The following is a 24,197-nucleotide window of genomic DNA, read 5'->3' as shown; positions in this document are numbered from 1 at the left end:
TATTTAGGAGTTTGTTTCCTTACCAACTTAATCTTTATAAAAATTGATCTCTGACATAAACTCTTCTCTCTTTAATAATATTTCCCCCCAATTCTTCTCTCTTATTAGGTTTCCATTCTTCCTATAATGTAATTTCTCTTTAATGACTTTTTGTTTTTATAAACCTTGTATTTCTAGATATATAGCTTACAAGGAACTTTTGTTCATATAAAGCTGCAATCTCATGTTTCTATTCCTAGTGAATAGAAGTATCCGTAACATAGTTTTGACAAAGCAATATAATGTAGTAAAGGGATATGTTATACACTGCTCTGTCACCCAGAACTTTGTAATCATAAACCTTACTACAAGTAGCAAGCTGCTGTATCTCAACCAAACTGGCATTGGACCAATATAAAGTGAACAACTGTTTTAAAGGGCTAAAGTAACTCTATTGACCAGAGTTGTTGGAGGCAGATCTGTGAAGAGACACCATGACTTTTTTCAAAATAAGACTGTTCATCCAACTGGCCTTTTTTGGGTTTGTTGTAAATTAAAAACAATTTTATTGATGAAAGAACTGTGGTTTACCCAAATGTTAGTTCTTAACATGAGAAAATAGAATAAGCTATGTAACAGCACAGAGAACAAAAGTATAAAACCTACTTTTCTTTTCCAAATGACTACAGAACCTTAAGATAATCCAAATGCAATTTAGTTTAAAAACAAATACCATAAAAATTATATACACTACTCTAAAAGTTCCAGTTCTTCATCAGTTTCAAATGCTCCAATTTATATCTATTTGTGCCAAAAACTCAAAGTGTGAGGGATTTCCAATGTTCCCATAGCAGCCAAAATACAAGAGGCACAGAGAAGACTCCCTAATGGTCAAACATAAAAGATCTTTATTGCTTCTAAGAACTTCCCTTGCATCCAAACAGAGTGCTCGTGATTTTATCTGCATGGGTTGCCTTTGTAATATTGAACTGGCATTTCAGTAAAGCTAGTAACATTAGAAATCAAATGTTTTTCCGTTTTCATTCTTATATATTTTATGCTTGAATGCTAACATGGTGAACAAACTCTGCACTAAAAGTTGGAGGCAGAGGTCAATCTTTGGGAAGTAAGTATAAAATGACTAACCAAACTGGAGCTTTGAACTTGCTATAAATTAGAACAAATGTAATACCTAAAAAAAAACGTATTTGGCCCTGCAATAGTGTTTTCAATATTGTAGTTGGCCAAATTTGCCAATCTAGCCCAAACCAGCCCCTAAGACAGTTCGTCCTTTTAATCTGACCAGCTTTGATCCTTCAATTAAAAACAACCTATTATAGGGCCAGAGCCATAGTACATTAGGTAGGGTACTTGCCTTGCATTTGGCTGATCCAAGTTCAAACCCTGGCATCCAATATGGTTATCAAACTCACCAGAAGTGATTCCCGAGTACATTGCTAGGAGTAAGCCCTACAGCAACAATCGGGTATGGACCCAAAACAAAACAAATTCCCTATCAGCTATAAATCACAGTACATTAAAAATGGAGTTTCAGATTAGCAAAGCCAAAAGGTATTGCCAAAGGCAGTTGAGAGAATATTATTGTGTAAGTGGATACTGTTTACTACTTTTCATACTTATATCTAAATTCATGGCATTTTACTATGCTGAGACTAATATTAGTATCTGGAAAGAGGGTTTATTAAAGAAAAGGACCACAGATTTTGCTTTACTTTGTTAATTTCTATAGTAATATATGCTCATTGGAAATTACAAAAGAGATTAAAAATGTTAAGTAAATTCTGTAAGCCTAAAATTTAAATGTTGCTAATATTTTTTGTATATTAAAAATTTTTATTTAGCCAAAGTTAGAACTGACATGTTTGTCTAAATTATATTTCTAGGATTGAATAAAGTAAAATGAATAAGATGCTTCTTTGCACCCAAGTTCTAACCCTGCACCACATATGATGCCCTGAACTCCACTAGGAATAATCCTTGAGCATAAATCAGGAATAGTGTGATCATCATTAGATATGGTCCCAAACAAAAGAATAACATGACCTGCCTTTCAACCTTTAGGTATCTGATAAACAGTCTCTTGTATCAGTAAATATACCTTTCATCTTGCTTTGATATTATCTAGATAAAGGCAGTTTTATGTATCTGATATCATCTTACATTAAGGCATCACTGCAGCTCTACTTAGACTTAAAATTAAAAATACTCAAGATCTTAATACTCTTCATAGTTTGATTACTTCTTCAGTCTATAATATTCTACACAAAATTTTACTTTGTTAACCCCTATTTAAAGTTCTATGACAAAGTTTTATAAGAATCACCCAGGAAAAAACAGAAACTAAACATATAAAAAATGTATAGCAAATGCAAAACTATTATAGCTAATAAAAATTCCCTCTAAAATGTTTAACTGGGGAAAGAATGAGATTCTAAAAAAAAAAAATCTGAAAAAATTCATATGACTGGACTGGAGACAACTCAGCTGGAAGAATGCTTTACATGCATAAAGATGTTTTCACCAAGCCTACATAGTCCTGAGTTGGATGTGGCCCCGAAACACATAAAATCCATACTCCATTAAAAAAAAATCTAAAGTTCATATACATATAAAACTGAAAAACCCAATTCTTCAAAATGTGTGGTCTTTTTTTTTTCTTGTTATTGGGTCATACCCAATGGTGCTCAGGGCTCAGGTGATCATTTTAGCAGTGTTTGGTGAACCCAGCATTCCCACATGTGCTCTGGTCAACCAAGCTCTTTGATACCAAATTTATGTAATCATAAATATATGTATATATTATCTATTCTGAATCTAAAAATCAAGTAAAACTTGAAGTGTCACAATTTACAAAGTTTATCAAAATTAGTTTTACCTTAAAAAGTGGCAGTATTTAAATCAATGCCACAATGAGATATCATTTTACATGTGAGAATACCCTACATCAACATTTCTCAAAGTTGCATTATCAATTACCCAAGAGAGGGAGTATGGAACAACCAAGGGAAGCAAAAGTAGCTTTGGGTACAACTTGGGGTGTTTTCTGTTTGCTCACAAAGGAGATTTCATAGTAAAGAGAGTAAGGGTTAAAGCCTAACCTTACATACAGCTTAACTAAATTCTAGACCCAGTATCACCTATGACATCCCTGAGCACCACTGGCTGGATACAGCCAAAACCCAAAAAAGGGAATTTTCCGGTGATTTTTTTCCCTGAAAATGGGATGGTAAATCAAATCAAGTAAGTTTAGGAACCTCTGGCTTAAATCTAAAAGACTAAAACAACTATTGGAGAAAAAGGAACTCTGGTACACTGTCGGTAAACAGAAAAACCTCTTGGCTTTTGTAATAGCATGTATTAGAATATTAATGTGGGAATGGTAACCATTATACAATGATAAATGTTCATGAAAGGAATTCCTTTAAATTCCATACAAATGCAAACCAGTAAGTCTGTGAAAAAGTTTTAATAAAAGAGGGATGAGTCTTTTTGGTTGTTAAAATAGGAAGTATTAGAGTCACATGTGGTGGAGAAACTACACCTTGAGCTGAGTATCAGTTGCACCAGAATAAACAGATTAGCAAATAGATAAGTCTATGACTTGTCAATAAAAACTGACAAAATCAAAATATCAAAAATTAAACTCAGGTCCCAGACTAAATGTGTTTATTTCTAAATGGCTTCATATAGATCACAAATACTCCAATATTAACAAATACTTCAAATAGTCCCTATAAAAATAACAATAAATGGATAATATGGTGGTTGAGATGCTTGCTTTGCACACAGCACTCTGGTTGGATCAGAGGCACATTATGGTTCCCCTGAGCACTGCAAGGAGTGATCTCTAAGCTTAGCTGGAAGCCGTGAGTACCACTGGAAGTGGGCTCCCCCCAAAAAAACTAAAAATATATATACGAGTATACTTTTTGGAAGGTGCAATACCAAGCAGTACTTGGAAGCTATTTCTGGTATGATGTATAGTGCTCTGGGCATTGTCAGTAGGCCAAATTTAGGACAGGGGCATAGTTCAATTGGCTGCATTACATGCAGGAAACCTGAGTTAGATCTCTGCACAGTACTGACCACCTCTAAGAATAGGCTCTGATCACGGCCAAAAATATTTAAAGAAAAAAAAGTCTAAAGATTTAAATTTCTGAAGACTTTTATCTGTATAACACATGTACAAAATACTTGATAAGATATTTTCCAACAAGTCAAAATATAAAGACAAGTTAGCACTTGGAGGCAAACCAGCTTATGCCAGTAACTACCAAACAATAACTGGGATAATTTCCTTAAACATCCCCTCCCCCACTGATGAATTCAATATTTTACAGTAAAAGATGAAACTATTGGGAAGCCGTAAGAGGATTTTTGAAAATCTATAATAACTAGGCAAAAAGAGTAGAAATGGCAATGTAGACAATTAATCAAATATTTCAAGAGAAAAAATTTCTAACTGTATGAAGTAAGTCTTCTTAACTAACAACTTGCAATGGTATAGCACTTGGCTAATTGCACATGCTAGCAACAGATAACAGGAAAGCAAAGATGTTGGTACTCTCTTGGAAGCGGTCCAGAAATGTTCTCCCTGGCTGTCATCTTTAGGGTGACTTGAAGAAACACTTTTAAAAATTATATTATATAGTCATAGATTATGCATATTAATTTTGAAAGCTTTTTTACCTTGCAATGTTAGATAAAAATAATTTAAGATCATCAAATTCTTTTAACCTAGGCAAAAAAACTAGTTTTCACAAAAAATGTAATTAAAAATGGATCATGATCTTAATAGTCACATGATCATGACTATTAAGTTTCTAAATGTTGGTGTAGGAGAAAATCTAGGGACTTGGGATTAGCACTGACTTTTAAAATATAACAGCAGCAAACCCACAATCCATTAAGAAAAATTAGTAAGTTGTGAAGAGAATTAAAAGACATTCTACATGCTGGAAGAAAATAACTATACAATGTTATATGATAAAGTTGTGTCCAAAACATACAAAGAACTCATAAAAATAAGAAAATCAACCACACCACCTAATTTTAAAATGGGAAATGATCTGTACAGGCACCTCAGCAATTTAGGTGTGGCAAATAAACATATGAAAACAAATTATGTCATCAATAAAATTCAAATTAAAGTGAGATGCCACAGTTTAGCTACTAGAATGGCTAAAAATCCGTCCATGTATAGCAACTATAGCTCTCATTCATTGCTGGTAGGCATGTCAAATAGTTACAGCCATCTTGGAAAACAGCTAATAATGTAATACAAAGCCAAACCTAAGTCCCATAAAATCTAGTAATCATGGTACTATGTCTTAATCTAACTGAAGTGAAAACTTAGACACATTAAAAAAACACACAAATGAATACATTTATAACAGCTTTATTCATAATTGGCCAAAGCTGGTAGCAACCAAGAGGCAAATGGATAAACTGTGATACATTTGTACAATTAAAAATAAAAATGAGCAATAAAAAGAAATATTGTAAATCACAGTACCTAAAAACTAATAAAACAAAAAGATCATGTTCAACATAAAAATAAAATCAGATCCCAAAAATAGATAAAAAGAAATGAACATTAAAAAGGTATGGAAACTCTTAAATGCCTATTTTGCTACATGAATGTTGCAGTCTACAGAGAGTATATCCTTTTTGATTCTAACCATATGACATTAGAGAAAAGGTAAAACTACAAAAAGAGCACATAGATCAGTATGCTGGGGTCAGGGAAAGAAGGGGAGACATGAATAGTGGGCGTTGAGAGGATTATTGAGGTGTGTGTGTGAAATTATAACTCTGTAATGATAAAACACTTTCTGGTTTAAAATTAAAAAGAAAAATTAAGTAGAGAATCTTTCAATTTACTGATGAAGATTAAGACCCAGAAAGATCAATAGATGTGCAAAAGGGATATTTATAGAAAAATAGACTTTCAAGAGTAAGGGCCTGTGAGGTCTTAAATTTGATCCTGGGAACCACACCAAATATACCTGTACAATCTCAAAGGCTTTGCTGTTTGGGATCTCCAGGCCCACAACCAAAAATATGAGAAAAACCCTGCTCTCCACTCCCACCTCAGCAAGCTTATCAAGAGTGCAACTTCTGGAGAGCATCCCAACAGGAGGATGCACAACAACCAAAAGTGTGAGACTGGTCATTATATAAATAAATAGGGCCTGAGTGAAAATTCAATGGGCTGAGAATGTTTTGCATACAGGCAGGCTGAATCTAACCTCTGGCCCTGCCAGAACTTAATCCTAAGCAGAGATCCCAAACACCACTGCGTATGACCCAGAAACAAAAACAGTAACAACAATCTAAAAGGGGTGGAGAAATGTGAAAAAAAAAAAAAAATAAAGTTTTCTATATACATACCCCAGACACCTGTTGCTCAAGCCATAGATATACTATTATTTTGAATAGCAAATAGTTAAATAACAGGGAAGTGTGGTTCAAACTTCTCTTCACACCACCACATACCAAGAATTCAGAAGTAAATTTAATTTCTTCTGCCTTTCTAATCCTTCTTAGTTGTGTTTTGGGGCAAATCATTTAAACTCTCTGGGCTTAGTCTCCTTATCCGTAAATATAAACATAGTAATATCTAATTCACAGGGCTATTCTGAGGCACCATGAACATTAACTATTAATGATAAATTAACTATTGTTTTTAGTGTACTAAACATATCAAAAACTTTTTGAAAGGAAGTAGAAAAATTCAGAAAATTAGATTGATTTTATATTACATAACTTAACTGAATCTTAACAAACATATGAAGTAGAGTATAGCCGAGTCCAAAAAGCGGGCATGATCTTAAGCACCATAACTTCAAAAAAAGATGTGAAAATGTCATGGCCAGGACCTATAACTTCTGATGAGTACTTCAACAACCTCCTCCAGTTAGCACAACTTGCTTAGCTGATTCTATCAATGAGATGTAACTCCTCCAGCAATTTAACATATAGATTATTTCTTCAGCTGTTTCTTGTGGCATGCAGTGAGTTGTGCTGGGTTCCTCCGTATGGCAGAGAGGTCTGATTTTGAGGAAGTTCGGTATCCCACATCCTCAGCTTTTATAGGCTTAATGATGTGACCTGGCTTAGTAATGACCTTGGGAGTAATCAGTTTTTGGAAGGCACTTTGAGTGTTCCATGTGGATCCAATAGGGACCTGCATGGTTCTTTCAAATTGTTGATGGTGGGTGAATGAATATGGAAGTATCTGTACCTGATGAGCTGATAGATGAATGTTTCGCTTCTCACTAATAATCACATTTGGCAAGTTCTTGTCTTTCCTTAGAGGGCTTTCAAGGGCTTTAATATAAAACCGACGTCTCTTCTTTAAACTGGGCTTTAGGCCTGCACCACCCCACTCACCCCAGCCAGGCAAAGTCAGATCCAGGTTCTTTGGTTTACTTGCCTCCACAGCTTCTCTTTTCTCTTTCAGGAAGTCTCTGATGACATCATCTCCAGCAAAAGCTTCCTTTATCATCTGCTTTTGAGCTCTCTTTTCTTCATCTTCCGATTCCTCTATTGTTGTGGGAATTGCCAAAGACTTCACAGAAGGAGATACTGTAGTTAGCAAGTTTTGCAGATCAATCATTTGTTCTTTACTTTTCACTGTAGGGGCACAAAAATGACTTCTTGGCTTTTTCTCCAAATGCAGCCCTTTTGATACCAATATGGGAAGCTTCTTACTTTGAATGCATCCCTCGTTGGCCAGTTTTTCTAGCTCTTCCAGAGTCTGTGCTTTATCCAAACTCTGCAGCAATAGTGGCTCCTTTTCTTCCTTGGTAAGTGACTCACTCTGGGCCAGTATAGTTGTCTTTAAACTTGTATTTTGTTTTCTGGAATGAAGATTTTCCATGCTGAGTTTCTGAGACTGTGCTCTCAACTCAGACAATACTTCATAGCAGGTAAAATCTTTTGCTTCTTGAATATACACTGGTTCATTGTCCTGGAAAGGCCTCGTCTTTTGCCAGAGCAATTGTTTTTCCTCAAATTTTTGCAATGATATTTCTTCCTTTGACAATGGTCTTTTTTCTTTTTCTCTAATAGAGGCCTTTGAAAGTTGTTCAAGTTTCTTCTGGTTTTCTTTGTCATTTGCATCACCCACGTGTCTCCTGAGCATCCAGAGGTTCTGGTACATACCATTCATCAGTACCTTATTCACCGCACCAGAAACAAACTCACCTATTTCCTGCACATTGCCCTCTTTTACTTCCTCACTCACCAAGGCTGGCTGGAATTTTTGCATCAATTTTTTGTTCTTGGCCAACTGCTCCTGCATAGCCTGGCGAACACCCACATCAAATTTGGCCATAATTGCCTTTGACTTTGCCCATGTCCCTTTACTCTGATGCTTAAGATTCATTCGCTCCATCATTCTGGCCCTTTTGATTTTTTCCAGTTCTTCCAATTCTGCAGCAGGATTGATTTCCTGTAGCATTTCAAACTCTTTCAGGATTTTCCTGACCTTTTTCTTCAGCATTTTATGTTGCTTTTTGCTTTTGACTTTTTTTTCTCTTCGAGCCCTGGCCTCATAATAGGATTGCAAAGCCCGGGCCCTCTGAAGCTCTGCTCTGTGTACTTTAGCTTCTTCCAGGCTCATAAGAGAGGCCTTTTCCTGGGGAGTTAGTAAAGGGTCTGTCACAGGGTACTTGTTCTTATGTAAGAGACTAAAAACTTCTTGCTCCAGGGGCGTTTTTGCCTTCCAGCCACAGAGTACATGTTCAATGGGAGCAAAGGTTGATTGCTCCTCATTTACAGGAAAAACAAGCTGTTCTGCTTGCCGGTTCTTCAGAATAACGGGATCCCATTTGGAGAGGGCTTGTGAGGTTTTATTGAACGCCACTTCTCTGTGTATCCGATCAAGTTCTTCTTTGTTAAGAGGTAATTCCACAATCTTCCTAGATTTGACTCTGTTCAGTTGCTTTTTAATAGTAGCCAATGAGGACGGGAGTTTATTGGGGCCAAGTAGATCTGAAATGACCAGTTTTTCTCCTGATCCTTTAGTGCTGATATTGAACTCTGACACTTTCAGACTAGCCTCGGATCTCTTGACCAAATTCTGCCTTGTTTTTCCATCAAGGGATCTGATTGCTTTTAGAAGCTTCTGGTGTTTTCTTTCTTCATCACTGTCCCCCTCATCTTCACTGGTACTCAAGTGGTCCTCTTTTGGCAGGTCATTTAGTTCATTCTGTTGACTTAAAGCCAGAAAGTTGGCGGCCTGGTTCAAATTCATTTCAGCAGCTTGTCTCTTGGGTTGGCTTTGTTTCTTAGGGACAGTTTACGTGCTGATGAATACTTGGTATTATGTGATTTGTCCATAGCAGGTTTTCAGTAAATAATGAACAAATGAATGTAAATATCTGGCTTCCATCCCTCCATTCCCCTGCAAGTGCAATGAAAAAGTCACTGGTGAACTTCTGATGGGAAAACTGCATTGTCATCTTTAATAAATAAAGCCCAGTCCTCTATGTTCTACCTATAAAAAATGTTTACATGTAAAAAAGCAAATTCAAATTTTCTCTAATTCTAATTTTCTAATTTTCTCCTTAAAGATCTCTTTATCACTGTCCCTATTCACTAGTTTTAATAGATAAAAGTACTATTCCCATTAAAATGCTCTTGTCATGCCCCACATATACAATCAATTAATCTTTGATAAAGGGGCAAGAAATGCAAAATGGAGCAAGGAAAGCCTCTTCAATATGTGGTGTTGGAGCAACTGGTCAGCCGCTTGCAAAAAAGCAAGCTCAGATCTCCATCTAACACCATGTACAAAGGTCAAACCCAAATGGATTAAAGACCTGGATATCAGACCTGAATATCAGTGTTAGGCAAAATACTTCATGACATTGAAACTAAAGGCATCTTCAAAGGCAGAAACACCACTCTCCATACAAGTGGAAACAGAGATAAACAGATGGGACTATATTAAGCTATGAAGCTCCTGCACCTCAAAGGAAATAGTGCCTAGGATACAAAAGCCACCCATAGATTGGGAGAAACTATTCACCCAATACCCATCAGATGAGGGGCTAATATCTAAGACATACAAGCTACTGACAGAACTTAACAAGAAAAAAACATCTAACACCATCAACAAATGGGGAGAAGAAATGAACAATTTCTCAAAGAAGAAATACAAATGGCCAAAAGGCACATGAAAAAATGCTCCACATCACTAATTATCAGGGAGATGCAAATCAAACCAACAATGAGGTACCATCTCACGCCACAAAGACTGGCACACATCACAAAGGTCAAAGAACAGTAAGTGCTGGCAGAGATGTGGGAAGAAAGGAACTCTCATTCACTGCTGGTGGGAATGCCGCCTAGTCCAGCCCTTATGGAAAACAATATGGAGATTCCTCAAAAAACTGAAAATTGAGCTCCCATATGATCTAGCTATACCACTCCTAGGGATATGCCCTAGAAATACAAAAATAAAATACAAAAATCCCTTCCTCACACCTATATTCATCGCATCACTATTTACAATAGCCAGACTCTGGAAACAACCAAGATGCCCTCCAACAGATGAATGGCTAAAGAAACTGCAGTACATATACACAATGGAATATTATGCAGCCGTCAGAAGAGATGAAGTTATGAAATTTTCCAATATATGGACGGATATGAAAACTATTTTGCTGAGTGAAATAAGTCAGAGGGAAAGAGAGACACACAGAATAGCTCATTTATCTATGGGTTTTTGTTTTTGGGACAGACTGGCAGCACTCAGGGGTTATTCCTGGCTCTATGCTCAGAAATCGCTCCTGGCAGGCTGGGGGGACCTAATGGGGAGCCAAGATTTGAACCAACGTCCTTCTACATGTAAGGCAAACACCCCACTTCCATGCTATCTTTCCGGCCCCATTATCTATGGATTTTAAGAAAAATAAAAGACATTATTATAATAATGCCCATAGATGAGGGCTGGAAGGACCAGCTCAAGATATGAAGCTCACCTCAAGGAGGGAAGAGTGCAGTTAGAACACTAACAACTACCATGACAATGTTAATGAGTGAGAGAAGTAGAATGCCTCTCTACTGAATACAGGCAGGGATTGTGGGTGGAGGGGTATGGGGAGCATTGGTGGTGAAAATGTTGCACTGGGGAAGGGGGGAGATGTTCTTTTTGTGACTAAAACCCAAGTATAGTCATGTTTGTAATCATGGTGTTTAAATAAAGATTAAAAAAATAAAATGCTCTTGTCTAATTACATCTGTTATTATAACTCTTTCCCTTATATGCATTAGTTCAATAAAGGTAAAGTATTGATACTATTTAAGACTTTATATCCAAGTTAGGGGACAATAAGAATTGAAATCAGATAACAAAAGGAACCCAGGCAGTATAGTTCAGAAGCTAGTATTTTTTTCTGATGTTTGTAGACCTGAGTTAATAGTTCCTGACCACCTTCACTTGTGAGCACTAGTTACCAACTACTAGTTATCACTGAGGTACAGTTGATAGAATTCTATAAACTAGTCACTCCTTTCAGTTAAAAACTTAAAATTTTTTTGGTTGCCATCTCTTGGATATTCTTTTCCTCCTCTGGTTAGTTTGTAACTACCCTGACACTTTCTTACTCTGTACCCTTTCCATAAGCTAACTGAATTTGCATCATGAATATAATGTAATATACATGTTATGATTAAAAATAAGTTTTGGATTAATTTTACATTTTATTTATATGAAAATTAATATAAATTAATATAAAGCATTTTATGAATATCCATAATAGTTTTTGAGAACTAAACTATAGGTAAGTACATAAAATATGCAAAGTCAATTTGTAGAGGCAAAATAGCTCCAAGATCAGAGACTAAATTTAGACTAAGTGTCCTAAAATATTTAAATAAAAGGACATTTCATTTAAAATAAAACAAAACCCAGCACTGATCAGGAATGGAAAAGAAAAAGCAATTACGAAAGGCAAAACTCGGAGGCAAGGAAAGTTCTACTATGGAGGTTCTGATGGTTTTATGCTATTGACTACATTATAAAACTAATTTCCTTTGCTTTTTTTATTCTAAGCTCTGCTACCTGCTGTTTTCTGTTTTCTTATAAAGAAAACTGTGATTAGAGATCTAAGGTTTACTACTTGGCAAATATCACAAAGCATACTGTGAAGTTAATTTCTTGTGTCATGTATAAACAAAAACACACACACACATATGTATTCCAAGTCTTACAAACTGGTGTGTGAGCAAGACTGAGTTTCTAAGTCCATAAGACTTAAAAATACATTTGTCAGTAAATTTCATAATGAAGGCCTCTTGGAGACAAACCATCAATATTTTTCCTGACATGAACACAATTAATTTACAACAACTCCACCCCTGTAAACACACATATCACCCCCACACAATCGCACATTTGTTTGCTACATACATTCTACTATCTTTGAACAGGATGAAATATGCAGAATGTTGTAAAAATATTAGTAAATCGTACTTTATGGAGGTAAGTACTACAATTTAGTAACACTGAATGTTTTATCTTTTTATTAGGAAGGTTGAGGTGGGTTAGAACCACACCCATCTATGTTCAGGGCTTACTTCTGGTTTTATATTCAGGAGTCACTCTTGGCATGTTAAGTGCACCATATGCAGTGCCGAGGATTGAACAGGGTCAGCTGTGTGCAAGGCGAGCACTTAAACCCGTCTCCAATTCTATTTTGTTTCCTTTAAGACTAATTTTCTAAAATGTTTTAATCATAAAGTACTTTTCCTCATCCAGTTATCATCTTGTGTTTCTGCAAACAATAAGCAATAACTTTGAAATTCAATTACTTTTTCCTTCTCATTCATTCCTTTATTAACTTGACAAATTTTATTGAATTCATAATACCAGGTAGAGCATTGAGCAAAATCAGCACATTGGCTGTTCTTGAGTAGTTAAAAGATTAGAAGTTGACCCACAAATCAAATTAACATGTAGAAAATTGTAAAACTACATTTGTAGTTATTAACAAGTAATTCTGTGGGGGCCGGAGAGATAGCATGGAGGTAAGGCATTTGCTCTGGTTTTATACCTTTACTCTAGCTAAGCTAATTTCAAAATACCCTCTATGTTGCTTAAAGTGGCAGTCAGGGCTAGAGAGATAAGATAGCTAGTAGGGCACTTGCTTTGCAAGCTGCTAACTTGGGTTCGATCCCAGGTATCCTATATGGTTCCTCAAATACTCCCAGGAGTGATTCCTGAGTGTAGTCCAGAATAAACCGAGAATTGCTGGATGTGGCCCAAAACTAAAAATTTTTTAAGTAAAAGTAGTGGCAATTACAAATCTTCATCCTAGAATGGAAATGAATATAATTTAACACTCAATCCTCTTCAGCCACTTTGCTCTTGGTTTCTAGAATGCCTTATTATCCAGTTTCCTTTGTAGAGAACTCCAAATCAACCCAAACCTTGGGGTGCTTTTTGTTATGATATCAAGTATTTTCAGGCTTTAACTCAGTTGTGTTATCAAAACACAACTTGAATTCTATAATTCTATCTAGAGTCCTATCTTTTCCTCAAATTCAGACTCTCCCAATCAACTGGTCCTATCTTTCCTTCTGCAAAGATTCGTTTAATCAACCATCAACTTTACATCTCTACCTAAATATTTTACACAAACTTAACACAGTCAAAATGAATGTCTAATCTCCCTCATTCAATATATAAACCTGATGGTGTTCTCATGGCAAATAAATCGCAATTCCTTCCTTTTAGTGGTTCAGGCTGAACTTTTATATTTTTGAATCTTACAATGTACTATTATAATAAAGACTGTTTTCTTCCATTGCCTCCACTGTTATAACTCTAGTTAATGTCAACCCTATTATCTTACCTTAATTATTACTTAGTTTACTACCTAGTATCTCCACTTATACTCTTGCACTCCCTTGATCTATGTTTAACATAATTTATTTTCATTTTGAGGATCAAACTAAGAACCGCATACATGCAATGCATGTGCTCTGTCAAAGATACAGTCCCAGCATCAACACAATTCTAAAAAACTATTTTTAAATACCAGATCATCTGTATAAAATCCTTCAGTACTTTTCTACGTCAATAAACAATCTTTTCCATCATTATATAACTTTGTTACTCTATTCTGCACTCAGTGTGCTCCAGTCAATTACTTCTAAAAGTAGTGCTTACAGGTGTTCATTCTTAATTACAGTTTTGTACTGCATATTCTCTTTACAGAAATGGTCTTTCTCCAAAGTACTCTTATTATTTTAGATCTACTCAAATCTCCTTTTCAGTGGATCTACTTTAAGTAATTTGGATGAAGATGAACTTCAGCTCCCTAGCTCCCTACAACCTGGCACTTAAATGACTTTTCAAATTGCTTCCTTTCCCCAACTGTCATTGTCTTCACTTACTACATACACTATGTTTTTTTATAATCCATCTTTGCTGAATAGAATACAAGTTAATGGAGAGTAGGGACTTTTGGATACTCTGCTGTGATGTGCTTAATATTCCTGGTATATACTTAATATAGTACTAGATAGCAATCAACAGGTACTTGAACAAATGGATAGATGAAAATAGAACAAGTGGGCACAATTAAAAAAATGATATGTATAGTTAAAGTAGAACTAGATGAGACCAGTAAATTCTAAGGCTGGGGAAAAAGCCTAGATGACATCAGGCTTTAGAATGAAATTTTATCCTTAAGAGTAGCAGGACAGACTTTGTTTTAAGAGAAAATCTGGATATGTACTGGAAAAGATGATTTGAATTGCTATATATAGAGAAGTAATGAATAAAAGTCAGAGTAAATATCATTACTGCTAGGGTCTTGACAAGAGACTATGAAAGTTAGAATAACTGCTATGAAGATAAAAGAATGAATCTGAGTTATCTAGAAAAGAAGATTAGCAAGATTTGGTGATAATGTGGCTGTAGCACTATGAATGACATGAAATCACAAAAAATGCTCAGCCTTCGGATTTTCACAGTAGATATATGATAACATCTGAACAGAGATTGTAAATACTGGAAAATAATCATCTTCCTATAAGATAACCATAAATTTTTGTTTCACTGAGTTTGATAAATTTAAGAAACCATATAAAAGCTTTTAATTTTTAAAAGCTCAAAGGTGATTTTAGAGGAGTGTTTCTATTTAAAAATCACAAATACTAGTAAAACCAAAAGTAGAAAAGATCGTATCACCTACACAATAAAAATGGACCTAGATTTAAGAAATCACCCTAATCTTTGTACAGAGGATGAGCTCAGAAAAATGACAAAAGATATGTTTTAAAAATAATAAACCTACACAAAGGAAATTATTTTCACCTCTAAGATTCTAACTTAAGCCAGAAGCATTAGAATAGAGCAAGGTTTAGCAAATTAGCTAAATTTACTGAAACTATAAGCCTCTTCAAGAACAGGCTGCTCTCAGAAACCATCTGAGAAATTCTCGATACCTGACCCTCTGTAGCTTTAAAGTATAAAATAACCCTCCTAAAATAAGTATTTAATACTGTAGCCTGAAAATACTTCTTTCTGAGGAAAGGAAGGAAAAAAAAAAAACCCTCAATATGCTCTTCACTTAATCTGGAATACAATTATCCCAAGATTAGGCTAAATGAACACAAAGTGCTGTATCCATAGCTTAACTGTTAAATATTTCTAATCCGACTGCCTTTTCCACTGTTGCGTACTCTACCTAACAAGACTGGATCTCTAAGACCACATCTACGCGACAATTTAAGAAACAAATCGAATCTACATACCATATTTCACTCCCTGCCTCTCAAACTGGACTTTTGCAAAAGAAATTACTTGATGAGAATGATAACTTGCAAACAAATGAATGCATATTTCCAGTCTATAAAATCTTGGGCCTCCCTCCTTGCACAGCATCCTCAAAGCTTGCAAAAATTCGTGTCTAGAATACTGGGACTTAGTCTCACGTAAAAAAGGGTTTGCCAAGTATCCTCCAGCCTGACTGAGCGACCAGAGCACTGAATTACCTCCAAGAAATGGCAATCAATGGGGCAACTGCACAAGAATTCCCGCGCGAATCACCAGTAACCCCAGAAGCTGCAGCTGCAGAGCGTAACACCCATTTTCCACAGAATTCCTAAAGCCTAAAAACCTGAACTCTTAACGGCCCTCAAAGTCCTAGTTCTCAGGACGCAAGCAGGTTTTGGACTGCGGTGGGGGGGACTTGCTGGAGGTAGGAAGGAGTCCTTACACAAGAAGAGGCATCCCTAAACGGTGTGAGCTGCAAAATCTCAGAGGAAACGAGGAAGGGCAGATCGTGCAAAATGAAAAAGTGAGCAACATGCCCACAGAGCTCACCACCTGGAGGACCCCTCTACCTCCGCGTCCGCCAACCGTCGCAGCCCGAGCCGTAGTGGGCGACGTTGCAGTGACTCCTGGGAGCTGTAGTTCTGTCGCACAAACAATGCGATCAGAGGTAGAAAACTACATTTCCCAGAAGGTGGCGCCTCCTTTCTTAAATCTAGGATTTGACGGGATCAAGAGACCACTTCTGTTTTTTAGGGTAATCTTAAATTTAGATTCAATTTCTACAGGAGTGCTTCATCACCCAGTCGAAACGATAAGGTTTCGGTATGCTTTACCTCGTATTTTAATAAGATACTTCAAACATGAAGGCACCGTAGACTCCGCCTTCCCGCCCGGGCTAAACTGAAAATATCTCCTCCAGGCGCATGCGTGCGGCTCCCTGTCACGCATGCGCAACAGCCGGCGGCGGGTAGCAACCCCGCTAGATCTAGGGGTCCTGAGGTAGGTAGTTAGAGAGAGAGGATGGAGGGGCGGGGCTTTTCCCACTGGTTTTGCACCTTAGACCCCGCCTTCCCGCCCGGGCTAATTTAAATACCTCCTCCAGACGCATGCGCAGCAGCCGGCGGCGGGTAGCTGGGTCTAGGGATCCTGAGGTAGTGATGGAGGGGCGGGGCTTTTCCTTAGTCTTTCACAGTAGACCCCGCCTTCCCGACCGGGCTAATTTAAATACCTCCTCCAGGCGCCTGCGCGCGCGTGTGCGACTCCCTGTCACGCATGCGCAGCAGCCGGCGGCGGGTAGCAACCCCGCTAGATCTTGGGGTCCTGAGGTAGTTAGTTGGTGGAGGGGCGGGGCTTCCCCCAATGGCTTTGCCTCCGCGGGTCGCTTCTGCCTGGGCGGGGAAGAAGGCGCCGGGGCGAGGGCGGCTCCCGGTGAAGTCTGGGGCGGGCGGAGAAAGGGGTGGGACTGCGGGAGTGAGGACCCCATCTCCCCTTTCTGCTCCCGCCCTCTGGGCCGAGCCCCAAACGATGGGGCTGGGCGAAGGGCGGGCTCAACTGGGGCCCAGCCGCTCCGCCACCCCCGCGGGTCCTGCGTGCGGGGCCTTCCGTCCGCTGCCAGCGCCGGCCAGGTGAGGGAACGTGGGGGCCGAAGCAGCAGCAGCATGAGCAGCAGCATTTGCATCTGCCTGGAAGTCCGGGATCGGCGTGCCGTCGAGAAGGCCGAGGCTGCCGCCCTCTGGGAGCACGCCTGACTGTCCGTCTGGCAGCGGCGGCCCGGGAGCCGGGGGCCCCGGAGCCTCGTGGGTTGGCCCGGGGAGGGCGGGGCCTGGCGCGGGCGGAGCTTCTGGGCGGGGAGGCCCCCGCGAACGCGGTGTTTGCACGGACAAAAAAGCCCCCGGCCGGCTGGAGCGGCGGGCACGGATTTGACAGCTCCCGGACGCGAGGATATCCGCTGACCGCGCGGGGCCTCCGAGGAGCCCCATTTCTTACCCCCCCCACCCACCCCGAGATCGCCTCGTCCGACAAAGCCCAGGGCTCGGAGGCTTCGAGTCTGCAACTTTTTATTTCACACCCTGGCTGCTTTTGGGGCTAGGAGAGAGAGAGGAGGAATGTCTCCCTCCGGTAGGTGGGTGCAAAGCCCTCCATCCTAAAAAAAAAGCAAAACGCAAAAAAAGGCACTTCTGGTTCTCCCTGTAAGCCTGCCGTGCCTTTTTCGTGACATTTGCCATTCGCGACGCTTTTATTAATCTCTCTCGTTCGGAAAGTGCTACTAAGTGCCTTGGGGGAACATGCTGAAGGGAATGTGAAAACCACGACAGGCGAGAAACTTGAAAACAACAAAACCAACTCCAGTTGTCATGGCTGAAGGAGAGAATGAAGTGAGATGGGATGGACTCTGCAGTAGGGATTCAACGGCTAGAGAGACAGCTCTGGAAAACATTAGGCAAATCGTTTTGAGGAAAACCGAGTGTCTCCGTTCGTCGAAAGAGGCGCCTTATCGTCCATCCGACAGGCTTTCAAATACGATGGCTTTGGATGGGTTGAATAAGCTGCTTGCTCATCTGCTTATGCTTTCTAAGAGGTGTCCCTTTAAAGATGTAAGAGAGAAAAGTGAGTTTATTCTGCAGAGCGTCCAGGTAAGGAAGAGCTTTCTAAGCACACTGTGAAGCACAGTGAAAATTGACTTGTTTTCAATTCCACTTTGTGTTTGATTCTGATAGGTTCTTAATAATAATTTGTTGAATTCACTCTATGTCCCAAGTTTAGAGAGTTCTGTGAAATAATGAATTTGGAACTGAAATTGGACAAGGTGGACTAAAATAAAACTTATTTTCAAATGTAAGAAAATGGGTTTGGGGGACAGAAACTACATTCCTTTAAGGAAAAAAATGTTAAAAGTTAACTAACTGCAAGTAAACGCTTATTTTTTCCTTATATTAATTTTTATATGCTGTTGGAAAGTGTGACCAGTATACTTCACATGTTATTAAATAAGTGTTCTCTGTACAGTTTAAGATATCTTAAATGCTTCTTAGCCTCTTTTTAAAAGTTTTCCTTTTAATTTTCAAAACAGAAGTATGCTGTATTTCCTAAATGCAACCAATATTTTTAAAATTATGTAGGATAATAAAAATAGGTTATAAAGGAACTGCCCAGTTTCCAAAGTTGTATCAAAGCAACTAAGGTAGAAAGAATTTTATACTCAATTACTCAATCCCTTTCTCTACTTTTGCCGGTGTTTATTTTCCACATACTTAGCTATTAAAGCTGTGAATGCAAAGATACAAAATATAGTTTGTACATAATCAAGTTACCTTGCTTTTTAGGTTAACTAGGTTTTTGTATGGAAAAGTTAGCTTTTAAATATTAAGTCAACAGTGCTTTTTATGCTTGCCAAATCTGTATTATTAAATTCACTAATTGTTTAAAGTCATATTAATGAGGTAGTTTTTGTTTGGTGATTTTTTAAGGGTATATTTTTTAATTTTGGCTTAGATGTAGTTTAAAGCAACAGAAAAATAATCATACCCATAGAATGGATGGGTATGATTTTTCAGTTCTTGGGGTATTTTTTTCACACTTTGGCAGCCAATCATTAGAATTCATTTATCCAGAATATTAAAGTGGAAATAATTTTATAGATACATGGAATTTATGTTTTATGCATCAAATTATTTCTCTATCTTAAATTGTAGTGACTATAACATTTTTTCTATAATAGGATCAAGTGCTATTATATGGCTGAGTGTAGGATTATATGATCCAAGTTTTAAAATTTTTGATCAATTCCATTTTTAGTGGTTTTTGTTTTGTTTTTGGGATCATACCCGGTGATGCTTATTGCTTATTCATAACTCTGCACTCAGGAATCACTCCTGGAAGTCTCTGGGGACCCTATGTGATGATGGGAGTCAAATCTGGGTTACCTTCGTGCAAGGCAAGCAAACAGCCTACCCTGTCTCTCCAGCCAATTCAAGCTTAGCTTTTCCTGTTCCATGTTGTCAGTACTTCACTTTAGTCTTTTCCTGAACCTCTTGTTTTGCAGCTTTTTTATTTAGAAGGTAACACTAGATAGTTTATATTGTTGAGTTATATTGAAAATACAATAATTGAGCCCCAGGGAGTACAGGGTCAACAGGACTATGGTACACTGGTAAGTAAATGACTATTGAACTCAGGTAAACTTGGGCCCGAATTCTGTTTCTTTATGTACTTCAAAACCTGAACAAGCCAGGTTATGTGTTCTGTCTCAGCTTGAATTTCCACATCCATAAAATGGTATTAATAAGATTGACCTATTGTGAGAATTTAGTAATATGTAAAATGCCCTGATATGTATAGCAGATGTGCCTTTTCCCTTTCATTAGTGATATACATTGATGGTGATATATTTCAGTACTCATTCATCTTGCAAAATACTTCAAGAACCTTCTCTGTATGAAGGGCTCTGTAGTTATATGCTTTTTAATCTATACATCTTTTGTACTTTCTTTTTGCCAATTATGATAACACTTTACTTATATTGTGCTACAATTGTATGTTTATGTGTCTGTCTCTCTAGGAAAACTGAGTTTTTTAACAGTATTGGCTGAGATATGTAAGCTACTAATAAATTTCCAGTGGATGAAACATTTATATTTGGCTCCTTTATTCTTATCGATATGAATAGATGAAGCTAGTAGATTTGGAAGTTTTCAGTTCCACATGATCTATGCCTTCATTTGCTAAATGTTTCCCTGGTTAAAAACAAAACAAAACAAAAAAACATTTAAGATCAAAGAACCAGTGGTGAACAGCTTTCACATTTTACTAAAGGAGCTGAACCATAAACAAGTAAAAACAGACAATGTAATTTTAGATACTAAGGGAAGTCTTCCAGTATGTGATAACATTTAAGGAGAGATTAGATGAAAGAATAAATATCCATGCAAAATGAACTTTTTGAAGGGGACATTTTAGATATAGGTACAGTATTTGTGAAGGCCTTGTGGTAAGAAAGAACAACTGGGTTTGTGGATCTAAAAGTAATGTAATGTGATTAGGTAAGCTCTGGAGGCAGATATGGGCCAATAATTTACTAGCTCTATGTCCTTAGATAAATTACTTGTTCTTTCTTTGTCTCAGTTTTCCTCATCTCTGAAATGAGGATGATGCTTATGGTCTGCCGCATACTCAGAATTAGAGGAAACAATGCCTGCAAAGCATAGTCCAGTGCCCAGCACCTAAGAAACACTCCATAATGATGTTTAGAAATTGGTATTATTTTTAAGCAGGTGCCAGATATCAGATGATCTTCTAAGCCCGTGATGTCGAACCTATGGCACGCATGCCAGCGGTGGCACGCCAAGGCCTTGCAGCTGGCATGCGAGAAGGTCTGCAAGTAAGATATGCGGCGTGTGCCACATAGTTTTTAGATACTAAAATCTTGTTATTAAGGTTTAATTGACGTGCTGGCACTTTTGAGGAAATTATTTGGTTTTGTGCGGCAGTTTGGGCACTTGGGCTCAAAAAGGTTAGCCATCACTTTTCTAAGCCATGTGAAAGTTGTGAACTTTATCCTAGAAACTATAGGAAGCCACTGATGACTTTTGGACTAGAAAATGACATGATAGATTAGAAGGAGCACTTTTGGAGCAGAGTGGAGATTTCTTGTGTCAAGAGTGGATGGGCAGTATCAATTAGAAAGTTCTTCTTTTGGGATAAAGCAAAAAGTAATGAGTATAGTGGAGAAAACAAGAGAAAGTAAATGAGTTTTGAAGACACTGTGGCCATAGAAACCATTAGGTGGGGAAAGGTAACTGGAATGATTCTTGGGGGAGGAAAATAGAAGACTGAAATTGAGGGGGCAGGGTGTGATCTTTTATTTGCTTTTAAAAATGATGGATTTCCAGGGGGCCATCAGTTTTTCTTCTTTTTCTAAAAAGAGAACCAGGGGCCAGAGTGATAGCACGGCAGGAAGGGGTTTCCCATGCATGCTGCCAAACCAGGTTGGATCCCCAGCATCCCACATGATCCTTCGAGCAAGGCCAGAAGGGATTTCTGAGCTCAGAGCAAGGAGTTGCTCCTGGGCACTACCGATGATAGGTAGGTAGGTAGGTAGGTAGGTAGGTAGGTAGGTAGGTAGGTAGGTAGGTAGGTAGATAGATAGATAGATAGATAGATAGATAGATAGATAGATAAAAGGAGTAGCAGATCAAATAGGGTTGAGAACCACTTCTTTTAAAATTGATACCTTAAACACTGGGAAATAGCTCATTTTCTAAGATATACAGTGGTACAGAGGAGTGGTATAGACAGTTAAATGGTCTTTTATACATTTGATTAGCGATAGCTTCTTAAAGGGTCATCTGCTTCCACCTTCTACTTCCCCAGTTTAATAGTTGTTCCTTCTCATCTCTTCAGATACAACCCATCCTCCACCTTTATATTCATCCTCCCCATAAATGCAGAAGCATTGATCTCAAAGGAATATCTGACCATCTGACCATATTACTCTCCTGCTTAGAAGTCTTTAGAATTTAAACTTTTTTTTAAAATATCACAGTATGACACTGTACCCTAAAAAACTGCAACCAAAACACTCACATAGTGCCCTGCATTATCTAGACCCCATTCCTTTCATGAGCATCAGCTGCACATGGCAAACCAAAGAATTTCAATGTAGTGTACCATAAGGCTTTGTAATTCATTAGTAAAGTCTCAAAAGCATGGCAGCTTCTGAAGACCCTAATGGCTAGAAGTTAATCCAGAGAATTGTAGTCAGAGAAAGATGGTAAAACAGAATATAACTCATGAAATTCAAAAGGGCTTAACTTATTTCTTTTAAGGTACATTCAGAGATAGCTTTCTGTTTTGATTCCTGCTTTCAAGTTATTGACCTCACATCTGTTCACTATATTTTGAGAAATATTCTGTGCCACACACTGTTTTCTGGGATATTAGTAAGACTGGTCCTCCTATTGAGTAATGCCTCTGTTCTCATGCTTTGTTTGTTTGTTTTGTTTTGGGGTCATAAACAATGATGCTCCTGGCTTTGGACTCAGGAATTACTCTGGTAGGCTCAGAGGGCCATATGGGATGCTGAGGATCGGATCCATGTCAGCCACATGTAAGGCAAACGCACTATATGTTTTATTATTTCTCTGGACTTCATGTTTTTGTGTTTTTTTTTAAAGGCCATTAATACCTTTTTGGTATCTTTGATTTCCCTAACAAAAGAATAGGAGTATAATGAAACTGATTGTTTTACCCAACATATTAATCTGCCCTACTTTAAAAATAATTTTAATTTTAACTTCAACATGAAATACACAGTAACAAAGTTGTTCATGATATACAACTTTATATATCGGAATACATACAGTATTCCAACATCCATTCCTTTACCAATGTATATTTCCCACCACTGATGTCCCATTTCCTTCCCACCCTCCTCCCTGTCTGCATCTATGATAGACATTCCCCCCCCCTTATTCTCTCTCCCCCCCATTTCTTTTTCCTTTTAGGCACTGCTTTGAAATATTACTAAAGGGATATTATGTTCATCACTTTATCTCCTTTGAACACCCATTTCTTGTCCAGTGTGATCATTTCCAACTATTATTGTCATAGTGATCCCTTCTCTCTCTTAACTGCACTCCCTTCCTCTTTGTAGCAAGCTACCTACCATGGACTAGTCCTCCTGGCCCTCATCTCTATTGTCTTTGGGAATAATTACCATACATATACCATAAATGAGTGTAGTCATTCTCTGTCTATTCCTCTCTCTCTCTGACTCATTTCACTCAGCCTAATAATCTCTATATCCATCCCACGTATAAGCAAATTTCATGACTTTATTTTTCCTAACATCAGCATTGTATTCCACTGTATAGATATACCACATTTTCTGGGCTAGAGAGAGTATAGTAGGGTGTTTGTCTTGTATGTGATTGATCTGGGTTTGATCTCCAGTTTCCCATTGGACTTCTGAGCCCTATCACAAGTAATTTTTTTTTTGGCGGGGAGGGTTGGGCCACACCTGGTGATGCTCAGAGGTTCCTCCTGGCTATGCACTCAGAAATTGCTCCTGGCTTAGGGGGCTATATGGGACGCCAGGGATCTAACCAGGTTCATCCTGGGTCAGATACATGCAAGGCAAACTCCCTACCACTGCGCTATCGCTCTGGCCCTAATAGAAGTAATTCTTGAGTGCAGAGCCAGGAGTAAAGTAACCCCTGGGCAAAAAATAAAGTACCATCATTTCCTTATCCACTCATCTGTTCTCAGGAATTTGGGTTGTTTCCAGATTCTCACTATTATGAATTGTGCTACAATGAACATGGAGTGCAGATATAATACAGCTGGCTTTTATGGTACATGTAATTAAGAGGGAAAATGTGAATAGGTATAGATCACAAAG

General features: G+C 38.0%; 3 protein-coding genes across 5 annotated transcripts in view; 1 reads left to right on the top strand and 2 right to left on the bottom strand.

The window, feature by feature from the left end:
* The window catches only part of CEP57L1 (centrosomal protein 57 like 1), a 68,935-nt gene extending 52,541 nt beyond the window's left edge, over positions 1–16,394 (bottom strand). Inside the window, exon 1 of one of the 2 annotated variants that reach the window (XM_049771196.1) lies at positions 16,349–16,394. The gene's annotated coding sequence lies outside the window, so the exon portion shown is untranslated. The other variant, XM_049771197.1, reaches the window with a different exon arrangement.
* Positions 1–24,197, top strand: part of SESN1 (sestrin 1) — a 595,113-nt gene that overhangs the window by 430,988 nt on the left and 139,928 nt on the right. The window contains exon 1 of one of the 2 annotated variants that reach the window (XM_049771183.1): positions 18,126–18,432. The exons of the other annotated variant lie outside the window; for it this stretch is intronic. Within the exon in view, the coding sequence (XP_049627140.1) occupies positions 18,154–18,432 (279 nt within the window). The 5' untranslated portion in view covers positions 18,126–18,153. Of the gene's footprint in view, positions 1–18,125; positions 18,433–24,197 lie in introns of those variants that run through there. 2 annotated transcript variants of the gene reach the window in all.
* LOC126005865 (U3 small nucleolar RNA-associated protein 14 homolog A-like) lies at positions 6,883–16,361 on the bottom strand. The gene is made up of 2 exons (XM_049771174.1): positions 16,349–16,361; positions 6,883–9,412 (listed from the first exon to the last, which is right to left on the bottom strand). Exon 2 carries the CDS (start codon positions 9,260–9,262, stop codon positions 6,986–6,988), a length of 2,277 nt encoding a protein of 758 aa, XP_049627131.1. The 5' UTR covers positions 9,263–9,412; positions 16,349–16,361; the 3' UTR covers positions 6,883–6,985.

The sequence above is a fragment of the Suncus etruscus genome, chromosome 4, assembly GCF_024139225.1.
Source record: "Suncus etruscus isolate mSunEtr1 chromosome 4, mSunEtr1.pri.cur, whole genome shotgun sequence".
NCBI classification, from domain to species: Eukaryota; Metazoa; Chordata; class Mammalia; order Eulipotyphla; family Soricidae; genus Suncus; species Suncus etruscus.
The sequence above is the reverse complement of the archived record's forward strand: the minus strand, read 5'-3'. Positions and strand labels throughout refer to the sequence as shown.

Bases quoted from the DNA above. Each gene is read 5' to 3' on its own strand.
- LOC126005865 (XM_049771174.1), bottom strand. From the start codon at position 9,262: ATGAATTTGAACCAGGCCGCCAACTTTCTGGCTTTAAGTCAACAGAAT.